This window comes from Carcharhinus amblyrhynchos, chromosome 9 (genome assembly GCF_965287045.1).
Source record: "Carcharhinus amblyrhynchos chromosome 9, sCarAmb.v2.hapA, whole genome shotgun sequence".
Lineage (NCBI taxonomy): Eukaryota > Metazoa > Chordata > Chondrichthyes > Carcharhiniformes > Carcharhinidae > Carcharhinus > Carcharhinus amblyrhynchos.
Genome location: NC_137332.1, coordinates 42150346 through 42169738, shown reverse-complemented (window position 1 = coordinate 42169738; position 19393 = coordinate 42150346). Strand labels below are relative to the sequence as shown.

The window sequence follows — 19393 nt, the reverse complement described above, 5'->3', positions numbered from 1 at the left end:
AAGTCCAACCCTAACAGCATTGTATTCTTGTAGCAAGGGCAAAGACTTCAGTATGTGCAATATTTGGAAAAACTATCATTTTTATCTTTCAAGCTGACTTATTATTCGGTTAAGGAAAGATTTACTGAGGTGTTCCAAGGGGTTTTGATAAGAGTAGGTAGTGAGATGCTACTTTCATTGGCACGAGGGTGGGTAACTCAAGGAAACAAATTTAAGGTAATTTGAAAAAGGTTCAGATAGGTTATGATTTTTTGTTTGCAAAGCAAATTATTAAGAGTTGGAATGTACCGAGAGAAAAAATCGTGGAAGCGGATTTAGTAAAATTTGACAGGGTATTGAATATGTATTTGAAAGGAAAAAGTGCAGGTGAGAATGTGGGAATAGAGCTGGAAATTGGAGCTGATAATTTAGCTCTTTCAAAGAATGTGCACAGGTGTATTATCTGTCTTACTCTGTTGTATCTTGCTCAATTCCTCTGTGATAGTGACATTGGTTAAATAAAGATAGAGGGCACGACTGCAAACTAAATCTGTCTGTGCATATGCACTTCTTCAATCGGAGTCACAGCGTAGCGATCAGAAGCAAGAATCTGGCAAGAAATGTTTTGCTTTTTATTGGTTGAGAATGAGGATAATGCTCCTCTTATCCTTCAATAAAAATCAACTAACTGTGTACAAAATAGAGATTCAAATACAACCTTTGCAGTTGTGTATGCCTCAATTCACCGCCAGGCTGTGCATTTATTCACTAAGTTGTCAGAAAATCCTTTTTTTAAAAAATAAAGTCAGTTGAGATTCATAATCCTATTGGAATGTCTCATATACCTCCACCGCGCCTCCCCCCAAACCCCCCCACCACTACATGTCAGATGATTTCACTCCTGCAATTACTTTCATCCATAAGGATCTGTTTTAATGAAACGTTGAAATCAATCATAACGAGGTTTGAACTTCTTAAGACATCTGAATTTATGCATAATCTAAGCATGTCATTAATTTATAAAGATTATATAATAATCACATTCATCAGAATGTGTATGAAAATCATGGACCTTTCTGAGGTGCTTAGATGTTGACCCCAACAAAGTGACAAAGTTGAAGCCTTTGTGAGGAGATGCATATCTCATTATAAATATTGCTTGATTAGATTGTTTTGCTGTATTTGTGAACATGTGTAAGTTGGAGTGAAGGCAGGAAAGACTATCACTTAATTTACAATCAAGTATTTTCTTCTCAGACGGAAGCAAATGAAAATGACAATTCAGATTTCACTAGCGTAACTGCTACCACAGAGAATAAAAGGGATGACTCAGAAATATTGGATTTAGATTATTCCTCAAATCTACCAGTACCCCATGTAAGTGCTTCTATATTTGCATTTTAAATTACTTTAATAATATGTGTATTTGCCTGCATGAATTTTAAATATACCTGAACCTTTTTCATACGGAACTTCACCTTGGACAAAGCAGTGGTGAATGCCAGTCACTAGAATTAACAGACTTACGGACAGAATTGACCTATTTGTGCATGCAGGGGTTCGGGGGATGGGATGGGTGGTGCTTGGTGGGAGCAGTGTTTCAGAAGAATCATTCTTGTTTAGTATCTGGTTAATTATATAAATTCATATCAAATGTAACAATCTCCCCAAATAAGTCAAACACAGTGCATTTTTCTTCCGGCTAAATTTGCTGACAATACAAAAATAAATAGGAAGGCAAGTACTCAGGGGAATACGAAGAGCCTGCAAAGGGATATAGATAGGTTAAATTAGTGGGCAAAAGCTTGACACATGGAGAATGATGTGGAAACAAACGTAGTTGCCTATTGGGATGCGGAACAGTTTGTAGTGAGAATAGAAAAGAAATATTATTTGAATGGAGAGAGACAATGGAATATTGCATTACAGAGGGATCTGGATGTAAGAACATAAGAAATAGGAGCAGGAGTAGGCCATCTAGCCCTTCGAGCCTGCCCCGCCATTCAATAAGATCATGGCTGATCTGTCGCTGCTCAGTTCCACTTTCCCGCTTTCTCCCCATAACCCTTAATCCCCTCTCTTATCAAAAACCCATCAACCCGCGTCTTAAAAATATTTAGCGAGGCAGCCTCCACCACTTCAACGGGCAGAGAATTCCAGAGATTCACCACCCTTTGAGTGAAAAAGTTCCTCCTCAACTCATTGTGGATAAATCACAAAGCATTAGCCTGCAGGCACAGCAAGTAATTAGGAAGGCAAGTAGAATACAAGGGGGATGGAGTTTAAATGTAGGGAAGTTGAGCTGTATAGGGCCTTGGTGGGATCGCATTTAGAGTACTGCATACAGTTTGGGCTCCTCATTTAACGCTGTATTGCATTGGAGGCAGTACAGAAAAGGTTAAATGTGTTAATTCTGGGATGAAGGGATTGTGTTCTGAGAAAATGTTGAACAGGTTGGGCCATGTTCATTTGGGTTCAGAGGATGAGAGGTGATCTGTTGAAACATGTAAGATTCTGAAGGGGCTTGAATGGTTAGAAGCTGAGAGGATTCCCCGGCAGAGGAATCTAGAACTAGAATGCAGTTTTAAAATACAAGCTCTCCCTTTTAAGATGAAGGGAATGAGGAAAATCTTTTCCCAAAGAGTAAATCTTTGTAATTCTCTATCCCAGAGAACAGTGGAGGCTGGGCATATTATTACTGAGTATATTTAAGACTAAATTGGACAAAATTTTGGATCGTGAGGGAGACAACAGTTTGAAGGGCAGGCAGTAAAATTGGGTTCATGTCACAATCTGTCAGCCATTATCTTATTGATAGAGGTTCCAGGGGCCAAATGACATACTGGTGCTTCTATTCCTCATGTTCCTATGTATAAAGATTATTCATCTTGCCAAAGTAATGAAAAAAACATGGGAAAAATCTGCATGAGAATAAGGCAAGAAAATAGGAGAAATTCGTGAAAGAGAAAGATTCTGCAGATGCATGTGATCTGAAATGTAAAAAAGAATGCTGATATGCATGAAGAGGAACAATAGACTGCCATCCTTATCACAAATTCCTGTCAGAACTGTTTTGTTGAATAGTCTACACCAGAATGGTCAACATTGTTCTCTCCTTGCGAGACATTAACAGACCTACTCCACATCACTGGTGTTGTACTCCAGAAAGTCAAGTAGTGAAGGATAGAGTTGGAGTCAGCCTTTATGTACTTATTTATTTGAAGAGATACATTAGAACCTTGTGGCTTCTAATCTAGTTATCACAGTTTTAGTTTGTTTCTATTTATAAGAGCACGAGTGAATCCCCAGCTAATGCCCCAGTTAATGCACGTTGCCTGCATGCGATTTGACATTATTATTTAAATAACAACTGGCACCCTCTGTTGTGAAAAAAGTAAGGTCTTTATAACTAATGACTGAAGTCACAATTCAGGTCAGACCAGCCATGAGTGTTATAAGCATGCTCCAGAGCATCAATGTAATATATGCACGATGACAGCTGATTTAGAGTTAACCTAGTATTCACTGTTTGAAGCTTCTGTTGATATGTACCGTGTTGGTTTCATTTTTTCCTATTGAAAAAGATTTGTGAAATTCAGCACTTGCATGTACAATATGGTTCTCTGAATTATGTGCTTTAATAAAATAGAAACTGATAATGCTCGCAACAAATAGATCTTTTCACAGTGCCCACTCATCATTAGGGATGACATGGATTTCTTAATGGCATCAAATCTTTTTAATATTTCAAATGTAAAGGAGAAAATATGGCACAGCATATAAAATGTGTGGCAAAATTACATTTAGAATTCAGATAAATCGTATGTTTCCTTATCAAACTTTGGCTAAAATAGTTTTTGACATTCAAAATTATTGTGAAATTATTGTACTAATGCCTAAATTAAGGGCTGGATTTTATGCTAAGCTGCTGGTGTGTTTGAATGCAGCATCCTACAGTCTATCCTTTCTTCTGAGGAAGGTCCATGCCAAGCAGAGCACCCAGCAGCTTTTAGTGGGCGACCTGATATTGGGCATCAATGGGGAGACCACTTTTGCAGTCTCCTGTGCTCATCGGAAGCAGCCTATCCCGTCAAGATCATATCCACCCCATTGATTCTCCCTCCCACCACACTGTCTGTCATATATGGCCCTTCTCCTCACCGCCTCCTCGGCGGGGCCTACCGGCCTGGACCCAGAGATAAAACAGACTTAACTTCAGTCTGGCCTCCTCTTCTGTGAGGATTGGCTGTGGACCTAACGGTTGTCACCACTTGAATCTGGTGCTGCTGGGATTACAGAGCAGCTGGCCAATCAGATTAGAAAGCTCTCTAAGGTGAGACTTCCTTCCAAGTTGGGGGCAAAAGTCTTGCCCTGAGCCACTAAATGCCTTGCTGAATATTAAATGGTTGTGGGGCAACTGGTTTTTTTTTGCAGGTGGGATCCTGAATTTAAGTTGGAGAAGGATGAGAAACAGATAAGTGTTTTGTTACATTATAAATGAACTCTAACTTGCGCTTTTTTTTTGTTACTTCCAATAGGAATTTGAAGATGCTTCATTTTCCGAAGAAGAACTAGTTGATGAACCTGAGCCGCATTTAGAGTTGTTGGATTTATGTCCCAGCAGGGCTGGCAGTGAAGCTAAATTTGGGCCAACAGAGAGGTTTGCAAGAGATCAGTGGAACCAGGGAAATGAAGAGCGGGAAATGTTGGTGGATGATGTGAATGAGCTAGAACAGCTAACTTATGAAAATGTTGACAAGCAACATATAAACGATCGATTGGAATATTCTGAGCTGACAATCCCAACAAACGTAAAAACAGCTGATGATCAAATACTTAATGTTTCACAATTATTGCAAGATAATAATGCAAGTGAGGTAAGAATAATGTTAATAAGTGTAACATGCACTTGCAATATCACAACTAAGTGTTTTTGAAAAATTGATAAGTACTCAGTGTCAGTAAGTTGATTCATCCCAATCCATAAACATGCAGTATAGTAATTAGAAGCACATAAGCCACATCCTCCTGCAACTTTGCTTCCTTTATGGAGAAGCATGGTGCTCTTATTTTAAATCTATTTCTTTTCTAAGTTATAATTCTCCCTGTACCTTGGACAGTTACTACTTTGATATTCCACTTTGCCAGAAGAATACTGGATAGTATCCTAGGAACGTGGAAGTTGCTTAATGAATCAAGACTGTGATCCATCTAGGTCTCCTGCATGCATTGTAGTAATTGTATGATACAATGATGATGGAATTGTTGCAATCAATTGTCATACATTAGACCCAGACATAAGATGAGAAAATCTTCTAGTGATGAAAAGTTCTAGGAATCATGTGTTCAAAAACACCAGCTCCTCTAAAACATGCTATTCTTACCATATGTATCCTATTGAAATAAATTTAACTGAATTATGGATGCTACAGGACTGGCCAGAACAATTTTGTTTGTGCAAAATGTTAAAAATTCTGGACTAATGGAGAAATGGAGTATTTTCACAATTTATAACCATAAGAACATAAGAAATAGGAGCAGGAGTAGGCCATCTAGCCCTTCGAGCTTGCCCCGCCATTCAGTAAAATCATGGCTGATCTGAAGTGGATCAGTTCCACTTTCCCGCTTTCTCCCCATAACCCTTAATTCCCCTGTCTATCAAAAACCTACCTACCCGTGACTTAAATATATTTAGCAAGGTAGCCTCCACCACTTCAACAGGCAGAGAATTCCAGAGATTCACCACCCTTTGAGTGAAGAAGTTCCTCCTCAACTCTGATCTAAACTGGGTTTCCTCCGGGCGCTCCGGTTTCCTCCCACACCCCAAAGATGTGCTCTTAGGCTGATTGGTTTACCAAATTGACACTATTCTCCCCTGAATCTGGCTAAGTTAGGGGTTCCATTTGTAGACACGCAGGGTAGAATAGGTGTAGGGTGTTGCGGCGGTGCGGGCTCGTTGGGCCGAAGGGCCTGTTTCCCGTGCTGGGTTGTTCTTTGTTCTTTGTTTAAACTGCTGTGCCGCCGGCTGTGTCCCCTAGTCCTGCTATCCTTTCTAAGCGGGAAGAATCACGTTCTCATGGGTAGGAATTTCTTCCATGGCCAATAATAGCCAAAACAAATCCCGGAAGTTGTGCGTGTCTATGTTATATCCTTGCTTTCTCTTTCTCTGTCATCACAAACTCCCAGCCTTTTCTCCCCTGTGTCTCTGTTTAGCTCCCATATTCTTCCTAACTGGTCATGGTCGTACAATGGGCTTCTGGTTCAGAGTGACTTGCAGCGTAGAACAGCTGCAAAATTTTTATGCCAAAAGGTATTTGCTTAAATTTTCAGCAAACCTAAGAGTTCTTTTTACAGAAATAATGACTTTCCCTTATATAATTTCATTGCATTATGCATTGATCAGGAATTACAACAAAGAGAGAAATAATGAGGTGCTTTACTTGTGTGCTTAAATCAGTGCAATACAGGTTTATTTTGGAGATGTTGCTTTTTCCAGGTTAAAGATGGAAGAGCCTCAAAAGCCTCCAAATCCCTCTGCTTATATCACTCCAGGCCACAAAATGTTATACCAGCAGAGATGCAACAACTTTAAATACATAATATACCTCCTGTTTTACTTCTTTTGTCTGCAAACGACAATCTTTCTTAATGTTTCACCAACAGACTGAATTAAATATGATTTCCCACATAAACAATTAATAAGACATTCTCTTAGGTGGATGTCTTTCTTTTGCATTGTACCGAATTCAATTGGAATTTTGCTACTTGAGACCCTTGAAGTGTCCTGTTTTTCTTCGGTTGGTAATTCCTCATGTGAAACTATTTCAGTGTCAGTTTCTATTAGTGTTGAAGATTCTTCAGAAACAGAATCTGGATTTGTCTAGACTAACTTAGCATTTCCAATGTCAGTACTTATTGTGAAGCATCAATGATTTCACTTCGTGAGGGAAGTATCTGGTCACTATGATGTTGCCAAACTCTCTCATTATTTGCCTGTGCGGTGTAAGATATTGGACCTAAAAATGCCCATGAAATGACCTTGGCAAACAGGATTAAGGAAAATCCCATGATGTTTTATACACATATAAAGAACAAGAGGGTAGCTAGGAAAAGGGTAAGTCCACTCGAGGACAAAGGAAGAAATTTATGCATAGAGCTGGAGGAAGGGTGAGGTCCTAGGGAATACTTTGCATCGGTATTCACAAGGGAGAAGGACATGGTGGATGGTGGGCCTAGAGAAGAGTGTATTGATGTTCTAGGATATGTCAATATAAAAAGGTGTGAGGTACTTTGAAAGACATTAAGGTAGACAACCTCCAGGATCTGATGGGGACTATCTCAGAATACTGAGGAAGATAAGGGAGAAAATTGTTGATGCCTTATACAAAATCTTTGTATCTCATTAGCAATAGGAGAGGTCCCAGGGGACTGGAGAATAGCCAATGTTGTTCCCTTGTTTAAGAATGGCAACAGGGATAATCCAGAAAAGTACAGTCCGGCAAGCTTTATGTCAGTGGTATGGAAATTGTTGGAGAAGATTCTTAGGGACAGAAATTTACATTTAGTAAAATATGGATTTGTTAGCAATATGCAGCATGGCTTTGTGCTGGGGTGGTCATGTCTCACAAACTTGAATGAGATTTCTGAGGAAGTGACAAAGATGATTGATGAAGGCAGGGTGGTGGATGTTGTCTACATGGGCTTTAGCAAGGCCTTTGACAAGGGACCTCATGATATGGAAGGTAAAGTCCCAGGGGATCCGCAGTGAGCTGGTAAGATGGATACCGATCTGGCTTGGTCATAGAAGATAGCGAAAAATGATGGAAATTCTGACTGGAGATTTATGATCAGTGGTGTTTTGCAGGGATCAGCTCTAGGACCCCGTTGTTTACAATATATATATTAAAAAATGATTTGGAGGAGAATGTAGGTGGTCTGATTAGTAAGTTTGCGAATGGCACAAAGATTGGGGGAGCTGCGGATAGTGAGGAGGATCACCACACAATGCAGCAGGATATAGATAAGTTGGAGACTTGGGTGGAGAAATGGCAAATGGGATTTAATCCCATAAAATGCAAAGTGATGCATTTTAGAAGGGCTAATGCAGGAGGGACGTGCACAGGAAATAGCAGAATTCTAAGAAGCATTAACATACAGGGGTATTGAGGCGTACTGGTCCACAGTTCCCTGAAAGTGGCAACACAAGTGGATAAGGTGGTCAAGAAGATGATGCTATGCTTATCTTCATCAGTCGGGGCATAGAGTATAAAAATTGGCAAGTCATGCCATAGCTGGATAGAACTTTAGTGAGGCCATGTTTGGAATACTGCATACAGTTTGGTCGCCACACTACCAGCTGAATGTGGAGGCTTTGGACAGATGCAGAAAAGATTTATCAGGATATTGCCTGGTTTAGAATGTTTTCGCTATGAAGAGAGTTTGGACAAACGTGGTTGTTTTCACTTGAAAATCAAAGGCTGAGGGGCAACCTAATAGAAGTTCATAAAATTATGAGACATGGATTTAATGGACAGTCAGAGTCTTTTTCCCAGGGTAGAAATATCATTTACTAAGGGACATAGGTTGAAGGTAAAATTGGGAAAATTGAAAGGAGATGTGAGAGGCAAGTCTTTTACACAGAGGATGGCAAGTGCTTAGAGTGCGCTACCAAAGGGGCTAGTAGAAACAAATATGGTATTAACATTTAAAAGGCATCTTTACAGATACATGAATAGGCAGGTAATAGAGGAATACGGACTGCAGAGAAGCAAAAGGTCTTTAGTTTAGAAAGGCGTCATGTGTTGGCTAAGGCTTTGTGGGCTGAACGGCCTGTTTCTGTGCTGTACTGTTCTTTGTCTTTGTCTTGTTTTTCCTACGATAATGGCAGGTAGCCATTTTCCATTGGTAGTGCTTGTACTTGTTCTCCTTTTTAGAGTTCTGGTCCTTTCCAGAAGCCTGTGCTTTTTGTTGTCATTCAATAATCTCTGAAGTATCAGATGGTATGAGAAGATCAAATTTTGCTCTTACCTCTTCAAAAGCACCTGACGAAGGGGCAGAGCCCTGAAAGCTTGTGGCGTTTTCTACCAAATAAACCTGTTGGACTTTAACCTAGTGTTGTGAGACTTCTTACTGTGTTTCAGCCATTCCCGTTGATGCCAGGATTGTAGCGGTGAAGTGTTTCCTAGCTTTGCATAGGACTGACATTGCCCCACATTCTCTTTGATTTGTGCGTCTAATCCTGGCCCCCAGAAATAACTAAGTGTCAGTTCCTTCATTCTCACCACAACTGGATGTCCCTTGTGCAGCTGTGCAAGGATTTTTCTACGCAAGCAAGGAGGAATATTCATTCGGTTCCCCATAACAAAGTACCACTCTGGACTGTCAACTCAAGTCGTCTTCTGATGTAAGGCTTGAGATTTGGGTTTTTACACTGTCCTTCTGTCATCATTCCTTTCATAACCTTCCTCATCACTGGATCAGTTCTTCTGTGTCTCTGAAGTTGAGATGAAGTCACAGGTACACTATTCGCTTGTAAGAAAGGTAGAAGGTTACAAAATTCTCTTCAGCTTCTTGCTTGATTTGTATTAGCAGTCTTGACAAAACAGCAGTGTTTGCATGTTGCTCTGATTGACAATATTTACTATCATAGGTGTGTGCGGATAATGTCAAAGACCATCTCTGTACCCTATGATCTGCTAAAGAAGGAATACATTTATATAGTGGACTGTTGTCGTCAAAAGGCAGGTGATCTGTCAAAAGCGTAAAATAACACCCATAAAGGTGGTGATGGAATCTTCTTCCTCCAAAGTTGCTTTTTCCAGCTGAGCCATAACTTGTTTCTGCGCTAGTAAAAGTTTGTGAAGCGAAGAACCGCAAGCAAGTTGTAACTTCAGTTTGGGCTTGAAGTAGACTAATTGCTCTGACTACTTTAAGAATTTTTTGACCTCTTTGCTGTTTTGCATTATTTTGTCCAGTGCCATGCCTGTTTGGTACGTAGCAAAGTGTTTATTGATGTTCATAGTGTTGCTAAATTTGGAACAAATTTACCATAATAGTTCATTAATCTGAGAAATTATCTCAGTTGCGTCACATTTTGAGGATGTGTTTCTAAAATCGCTATCGAGGCGATTCTCCCAGCTGCTATGCTATGTTAACTGATTAAAATATTTAAATCACAATTTTAATATCATTAGTCGGCCCAATACTGAAGTCTCTGGCCCATTAGCCACTCACCCCCTCCCTCCCCTGCCAGGAGTGTTTCACTCCAGCAGGGTTTGCAACAACTCCCCACTAATGGGGAGCTGGTGGCCTGACCCTGCTGGATGAAGGGAAGCCTTGGAGGCCCCCACAGGAAGTTGGAGACAAGGGATGCCCCCTGGGCATTGCCAGCCTGGCCCCCAGCACTGCCCAAAGGGCAAAGTGGCAATTCCCATGGAGCACCTTGGCACTGCTCACTGGGAAGCTGAGGAGGGTCCTAATGGGTGGGTGGGGTAGGAGTGCGTTTCAGGGACTTCAGGAGTGATGGGTGGGGGTTCGGGGTCCTGCTGCCACTCTGCAGTCAGGATTGGTGGGGACAGAGGGAAGTGGCTGACTGGACTGGCCATCAGGCGGCGGGGGGCTGGTTGGTTCAGCCTACCTGGGCAGTGGTGAGGGGTGTCGGGGTTTCTGGTGGGGGTGAGGATCAGGACTGGTGTGGGGGGTGCACAGAGATTGAGGTGGGCTGGAGTGGAGGCTGGCCCAAAGATGTCCAGACAGACAATGATCAGGCGTTGGGGGGGATTAGTAGGGCAATGATGAGGGGTTCCTGTGCTGACCAGCAATCTGGAGGCCGGCAATGCGTGATTACTGTGCGTTCACCGATCTCCGCTCTGACTTTGACAGTCATAAGCATGATATTTTTAATGTGATCCTTTTTTGCCCCTGAATGCAACTCAAAACTCCAATTTACTCCAGATAATGTTCACATTTCCAGTGTGCTTTCTGCTTCAGTGATATGCTGCTGGCCTTTGCAGCGGAGATAGACCTGCCCCCTGATTTTTGGAGTAATTCATGCTAGGGCATTATGTGATGTACAAGAGTGTGGGAGATTCATTTTGAAACTCCTACGAAAAAAAACTAGCAAGATTTATTCCAGTTTTTAAGCAAATTCGGCACTTAGAATTTTTTGGGAGAATCCTGCCCATCATCTTTTTGGGTACTTTTTGCAAATCATCCTTATTAATGATGTGACCCGTGGGAAAAATGAAAGAGTCACACTTTTTTTTTGACCCGGAGATTATATTTTTGCAGATGTTCCAATATAGCTTGCAAATTGTTCAAGTACTCTTGTTCGCTTGACACCAAGAGGCAATTTGTTCTTGGAACACTAACGGGCAATTTAGCAAGTCCAATCCACTTAACTTGCACATCTTTGGATGTCTTTAGATGTCAATTGTTTATTTTCTAGTTATAATATCAGAAGAAGACCCCAGAGTATCATAGAATCCCTGCAGTACAGAATGAGGCCATGCAGCCCATCGAGCCTGTACTGACCACAATCCCATCCAGACCCTATTCCTGTAAACCCACACATTTACCCTGCTAATCCCTCTGATACTAGGGTCACTTTAGCATGGCTAATCAACCTAACCTGCACATCAGACTATACGCTGGTTCAATTCATTCGTAATACTTGAAGACACAAGACATACAAAAACTCAATATACGTTCCTTCTTAAAGATCATATGTTTAACTCAGTACTCTAGCATTTCTTTATGACAGGTCGTGAGACCCTTATTGGATTTAAAATACTATCCATGTATGATGAATTGGTCATGTTCCGCTGAGCTGTAGTCTTCTCTAAATTATGAGGTCAGCATCTTCCTTTGTGATGGCCTGTCCGGATTGTCACTGCTGATACCTTGAGACTTCCACCTTTATACTACTTCTGCTCCAAAATGCTTGTTTGTCCAAGACTCTTCCAGTGTTGAGATCATTTGTCCAAGGGTCATAAAAACAGGACATTTATTCCATTGTTACCTATCAGTAGTAACCTTTGCAACCATAAAGGTCAAATGACCCTTATTGCAGGGACATTGGCCATTCAACTGCCTGTCTTCATTTCTCATTTTTTTTCTTGCTGTACACTGAACCTCAAACTCAGTTTTTTATAGTTCTGATGTTTGTGTGGTTGGCTGTTTTCCCATCATGCTTTGAAGAAGTCTTACTGTCAACCATGTGGTTTCACTTGTTCCAGGTCCAAGATGGCAGAACCTCAGAAGCTTCAAATTCCTCTGCTTATGTCACTACAGGTCACATGATGTTATACCAGTGAAGGTGTAACCACTTTAAATGCATAACACACTGTTCATGTGTTTTGAGGGGAAGGATATTGAAGGCATAGTGGAGAAGACCATGCAGGCGATACTTATAGCTATCTGTGTGATACAAGTGACAGAATACAGCATTCCGATATGGATTTTTTGCATTTTATTATCTGAGAAGACTGTTTTCTTCCTGACAGTGTGGCAGAGAAATGCCAGTTGTTTGAACCTAACCTGCAGCTGTGTTTCACTTGGGATACAACCCTGTTAATGACTCTGAAGGGGACAACAGTGCTATATTTTTATGCATTAAATGTTTCCAAATGGCCTCTGGTGACATTACTCACATTAGTTAGTCAACAGTGCATAAGTGCATTACTGATGATGGGTGTTCTATTCAGGTACTCCTGCCATGGTCCCAGCAAAGCAATGAGAGGCACCAATTAATTTCTCTACAGTGGTTTGATTTCTCTAAGTGCACGGTGCCACTGATGCCACTCTCATGGCAATAAAGGTCTTGTTTGAGAATTTCACAAACCATGCCTGCGTATAAATGAATCATGAAAGCTTCCTGGATAGATTGAGAAGAATGCAAGCCACCTCATTCTTTATGTCAATTTTGTCATATAGCCTTGATTCCTTTATCCTCAGGCAATATATATCATGGATAGATGGAATATTGATCAGAGTAGTGAGTCAGAATTGCTGATAGCAGTGGTTACTTTAACCATAGATGATGTTCCATTCAAGGGCAAAAGCATTAGAACTGGAATTCTACAGTTTTTTTTCCATTGCCTGGTTAGATCAAAGGTGCTCCTGTAGTACAGTGCACCAGCACTATAAAAATTTTAGTGGCTTATTCCACCCTTCATCATTTGGCCACTATAATAATCAGAGCTTACAACTGCAGAAAGCCAAGTGGAAGAAAATGGAGACCACCAATTTTTTGATCATGTTGAGAATTCCCAAGAGAAAGGTTAAATTTATTCCGTGAGCAAGTGTTGTACCTGCATAAGACCTTGATTATTCTTCTGACAAAGCATTATCTGGACTCAATTCTCTCTCCGCAGAAGCTGTCAGCCTTACTGAGATTTTCCAGCAATTTCTGCTTTTGTTTCAGATTCCAGCAACTGCAGTAATTTGCTTTTATGTTTGATTATTGCTTACCTTGTTTTCGTAGTATCTCTAATCCTTCTCAGGACATGGAGCTATTTACTGTGGAGGAGGTACACAATGATACACAGGATGATTTGCACAGCTAATGAGCAGGGGGAACTGGGAGGAAATTATGTGATAAAATTATCTCCCAGGAGGGCTGGAAATGGAAGCCATCCGCCACCAAGACTGAACATAATTTAAGCTAGGTGAATATAATCATTCAATTGTATATTTTAGGTACAGACAGTGCAACAAGGTGTTGATTATTCATTTAGACTCTGCAAGAAATGGGGCATGAAATAGTGCAGTGGTAGGAGAAGGACATTTGGCTGAGGGTGGGAGTGGGGAATTTGGTGAGGGCATCCTGCGCTTAATAGCTGTCTCATTCATCTGTTCTTTCAGACTATGTAGTCCTTTGGAGATGAGCCACACTTCCAGTATTATTTCAGTGTCTGCATTGGACATTTGTTCCTCAATCTGCCTTGATCAACCTTTATTTTGTATATGACACTGAATTGCCGTTGCTGAAGTAGTGTTGATTGCCTGAACCTACTTCTTCTGAGGCTTCCATTCCTTGATGCCAAAGAACCTCTCTCATTGACTTTGGCTCAGCAATATGACCCTCACTTCAGCTTCGGAAAATCTTGGGGTTTTGGCCAGTGCAGACCAGTCCAATGTTATTCCTCCTCCTGCCATTCCACTTTGTACTTGGACTGTAATACCAGCTTGATGGCCGATTAATGCATTTACTTAGTCTTACTTAACTCTTTCTTGTTTCCTCTTTTCATCTCCCTCTCTTTCATGTCTGACTTTTTTATTTGGTGCCCATAGACTCTTTGTCATTTTGTTTTTGTTTTCTCATTCTCATTTAGTTTTTTCTTCCCCTCTCTCTCACTTCGTGCTCTCTTTCTCTGCTAACTGAAATGCTGTACTCCTGGCTCTCAAAGCTGCTGCAAATTGATGGCACTTATCTCTCTCCCAATGATGAAGCAACAGTCGGAAGTGGGATCCTCATCCTGAATACGAAATTAGACTCTTTTCAAGGAAAGTGTGGTCTAGTGTTGCTGGAATCACAAGGACAGGTGGAAGTTCTCTGGCTCCTCCAGGGCATTTTATTTTTGATAAGTCCAGAAAAATCCAGACCAATCCTGTGTTAATCGGCATGTGCGTTAACCTTTGGGATGTTGCGTATGCAGAAGGCATATAATGTGTATTATAAGATTGAGGTTTCCTTTGATGTCACAACAGCATGTCTAAATAGAAATTGTATTTGAATCTCTTCAGGTCTTTAAACAGAAGTTGCCAAGTTAAATCCGAAGACAAAGGCAAAATACTGTGGATACCGGAAACTGAAACAAAACAAAAAATGCTGGAAAAGCTCAGCAGGCCTGACAGCATCTGTGGAGAGAGAATAGAGCCAACATTTCGAGTCAGAATGACCCTTTGTCAGAGCCCTGACAAAGGGTCACCCTGACTCGAAATATTGGCTCTGTTCTCTCTCCACAGATTTAAAGTTTTAAGTTTATTTATTATTTGTAAGTAGACTGACATTAACACTGCAATGAAGTTAGTGTGAAAATCCTCTTGTCACCACACCCCTCCAATTGTTCAGGTATGCAGAGGGAGAATTTAGTATGGCCAATGCACCTACCTAGTACATCTTTTGGACTGTGGGAGGAAACCCGTGCAGACACAGAAAGAACATGCAGACTCCGCACAAACAGTGACCCAAGCCTAGAATCAAACCCAGATCCCTGGTGCTGTGAAGCAGCAGTGCCACCATGCTGCCCATCTGTCAGACTTGCTGTATTTCTCCAGCATTTTCTGTTTTTGTTGCCATATGAAATGCTGTTTAATGTAACTCCTTGGTAAATGAAAAATAACTGATTCTGCTGAATCCATTTCAGAAATGTTGCACAAAACTTAAGTTATTTCCAAGGATGATAGTAAATTTCTTTTTAAATTGCTGTAGCTGAGTATTCATTTTGTTTGAGCATCAATATTATTCATGAAATATGTGAATAAGATTTATTAATCTTCAAGATTAATGATATAAATACATTTCACTATTTCAAGAAACCGAATAAAGGACGTGCCAAGATCTCCTACACCATCAGCAAAAGTTGAAGTGGGTGTCATTGGAAGACATTTGAACTTTATATATTCTTCATATTAAAATAGTCTAAATCTGTGTTGATGTCAGAACTAAATTCTAGATAATTTGCTGCTGAAGTGCCAATGTATATTGTTATCTTTTTAGGGTGAAGGGAAGTTCAGCGGAGCTTCCTTGTCTTTCCTTACATATGCAGAAGGCAGTGACCAAAGGCTGGTGTCTGAAGATTATGAACGAGCTGTCACCATCATGAGAAATGGCCTTGATCTAGGTTTGTCCCATGTTAAATAACTTATGTACTGTGTTCAATTGTCACCTTGTCTTCTTTCAATAAATGAATACATCCATAATACAAAAATGCTCAAAACATTCAGTAACGGTACAGTACTTATTACTTCCAGAACTGCAATAGCATTTCAGGTGCAACATTTCTATTAGGAATTGGCATATGTTCTGCCTGTTATTTGGGTGTAAAATGGGTGCAAGGTATACTAATTGTAATGTTATAAGCAAATCAGTAAATCAAGTGAAAAGCTCATTTGTTTTCATATGATTCAGATTTTCCTTCATAAACCTCAATTTTCCCTATGAACTACTAACTCTCTTTGACAAAGCTCATGACTTAGTCTTCAGAATCACAGAATTGTTACAGCACAGGAGGAGACCATTCACACTGTTGCATCTGCAGTGGCTTTCTAAATGAGCAACTCACCTAGTGCCTCTCCCCGTCTTCTCTCCTTAACCCTGCATATTCTACCTTTTCAGATAATAATGCAACTCCTTCTTGAATGTCTCAGTTGACTCTGCTTCCACCATGCCCTCAGGTAGTGCATTCCAGATCTTAATCAATCGCTATATGGAATTTTTTCCTCATGTCTCCACTGCTTCTTTTACCAATTACCTTAAATCTGTGTTCTTTTGTTCTTGATTCTTCCACGAATGGGAACAGTTTTTCTCTATTTACTCTATCCAGACCCTTCATGCTTTTGCATGTCTCTAACACATTTTCTCTCAACCTTCTCTTCTTAAAGGAAAACAGTCCTATCCTTTCTAATCTATCACAAATAACTGTTAATTCCTCATCTTTGGGACCATTCACATGAATATTTTCTGCACTCTAATGCCTCCTAAAGTGTGACATTCAGAATTGGACACAATACTTCAACTGAGGCTGAACCAATTTTAACATGACCCCTTTGCTTCTGAATTATTGCTCTGAATTATGTGTCCCTATTAATAATGTCCAGGAGGTTGTATGCTTTTTTAACTGCTCTCTCAACCTGCACTGCCACCTTCAGTGATTTATGCCCATGTACACCCAAGCCCCTCTGTTCCTGCAGCTTCTTCAAAATTGTACCCTTCATTTTAATTTGGAACTGTGTTCCAATCTGTTCCTAATTCAGGCTTCAGTTTACAAATCAGTAGTTAATGAATTGCCTGGCACTAACCTTAGAAAAGTAAGATTCTCTATCTGTTTTAAAATGTCAACTCCCAGAAGACTGTCTTTGGTAGAGCATGGATAGACAAAGCTGACCTTTGTCCCTCCCCAACTCTGGTAAGCATTAACTCAAACTTGCTATCTTAAATCAGAATTGCTCCAAGACCTTTTTATTCATGCAAGGATTGCAGGCTTTGCAGGCTCAGCATTTATTGCCTATTCCTAATTGTACTCGAGATGGTAGTGATGAACTACCTTCTGGAACTGTTGTAGTTTGCGTGTATGGGACACCCACATTGTTGTTAGGGAGAGAGTTCGAGGATTTTGACCTAAGGATATTGAAGGTATGGGGGCATATTTCCAGGTCAGGATGATGTGTGACTTAGAAACTTTCAGGTGGTGGCTTTTCCATGTGCTTACTGCCCTTCTGATAGAGGTTGTCGGTTTGGAAGGTGCTGTAGAAGGTGTCTTGGTGAGTTGCTGAAGTGTATCTTGTATATAGTACATTGCTGCCACTGCGTGCTATGGTGGAAGGAGTGAAAGTTCAATCGAGCGGCTGCTTTGACCCAAATGGTCTTGTGCTTGAGAGTTTTGTTGAAGGAAGTTGGGAGTATTCTATTGAATACTTGAGCTTTGTAGAAGGTGGACTGGGTTTGAGGAGTCAGGAGGCATGTTACGCACTGCATAATTCCCAGCCTCTCATCAGCTGTTATAGCCACTGTATTAATATGGCTGATCCAGTTTTGTTTCTAGTCAGTGTTCTATGTCACATAGCTAAGAGGAGAAGGATAGAACTGAAGCCTAATCTTTCAAGCCTTTATTTACAGGGATGCAAATTACAAGCATATGCCTCCTGCACCAACAATGAGTTTCAGTCTATTCACAAAGGCCTGGTTAACTCACTTGGCTAGGTGGCTAGGATGTGATTCAGAATAACTCCAACAGTGTGCCTTCAATGTATGTTCCAGTTGCCTAATTGAAACCCCTGTTAATATCAACCATTAAATAAAACACTCAATTGTGATATAATTGACAGTCACTGATATTGATTGTGGGGTATTTAACAATGGTATAATGCCTTCGAATGTCATTGGAAGATGATTCCATTTTCTGATATTGAAGATGGTGATTATCTGACACTTACATAGTGTGAATGTTACTTGTCACGTCAGCCTAGGGCTGAATGTTGTCCAGGTATTGCTACACGTGTGCATGGACTGCTTCATTATCTAAGGAATTGCAAATGGAACTGAACACTGCAGTCAGCAGCAAGCATCCCAACTTTCACTTATGATGGAGGAAAGTTGTTTATGAAGCAGCCAAAGAGGTTGAGCCTGGGACACTGCCTGAGGATCACCTACAGCAATACCTGTGACTGAGTTAATTGGCTCATCTGGCTTCAAATCATAGCCGTAATACCTACAATGTTTATTTAAATATGTGTACAGTCATGTTGAGCTTTTTAAAAAGGTATTTTAAAACATTCGCAAACACAGCCATCTTCCTTTGTGCCAGTTATGAGTCCAGCCAGTGAAGAGTTTTCCTTTGCTTTCCATTGACTTTCATTTTATTACATCTTCTTGATACCACACTTGGACAAATGTGGTCTTGATTTCAAGGACAGTCACTCTCAACTCACCTTTGGAATTCAACAATTTTCTCTATATTTGGACCAAGGCTGTAATGAGGTCTGAAGCCAAGTGATCCCAGCAGAAACAGGACCAACTAAAACCTCTGCTTGAATAAATGTAAAAAAACTGCAGAAGCTGGAAATCTGAAATAAAAACAGAAAATGCTGGAACATTCTGCAGACCTGGCAGCATTTATGGAGAGGACAGCAGAGTTAACATTCCAAGTCCATATGAGCCTACTTCCATGCCCCAGAGGTCATATGGGCCCAAAACATTAAGTCTGTTTTTTCTCCATAAATGCTGACAGACCTGCTAAGTTTTCCAGGATTTTCTGTTTTTAATTAAGACCTTTGGTGAATTCTGAAAGGAACCCATTTCGATATTGTAGGTGTGAGTATCTAGAAGATGTAACAACAGCCTCCACTGTCTCAAAGAATGATATGCAAGAAACAGAATTTGGTTGGCCACTTCCTGGTAGTTTTGGGATTTTTGATGAATTTTGTTCCTCTAAGGAAAGACTTAACAATAAGTTTTACTTAAGTGGTTTAAAGCAAAGTAGGTTTACATATATTTAAACAAATGTTGCAAACATCAATATTGTGTTTTGTAGCTAGCTGGAATGTTGTGGCTCAATATCTGCTTCAAACTGTGACCATGAGTTTCAGTTATTTAATTTGGGATCCATAAAATGACATGCAGTTCATTTTAAGGATAGGAAATGTTTTATTAAACCTGCTTGCCAAGGCAGGAGAAGATGTCTGATTGCTAGAT

At 40.4% G+C, this 19393-nt stretch overlaps 1 protein-coding gene across 5 annotated transcripts in view; it reads left to right on the top strand.

Moving 5' to 3' along the window:
• The window catches only part of patj (PATJ crumbs cell polarity complex component), a 359514-nt gene that overhangs the window by 92847 nt on the left and 247274 nt on the right, over positions 1-19393 (top strand). For all 5 annotated transcript variants that reach the window (XM_080195514.1, XM_080195515.1, XM_080195511.1 and 2 more), the window contains 3 exons: positions 1237-1356; positions 4518-4856; positions 15701-15824. In XM_080195514.1, coding sequence (XP_080051640.1) covers positions 1237-1356; positions 4518-4856; positions 15701-15824 — 583 coding nt within the window. The remainder of the gene's footprint in view (positions 1-1236; positions 1357-4517; positions 4857-15700; positions 15825-19393) is intronic.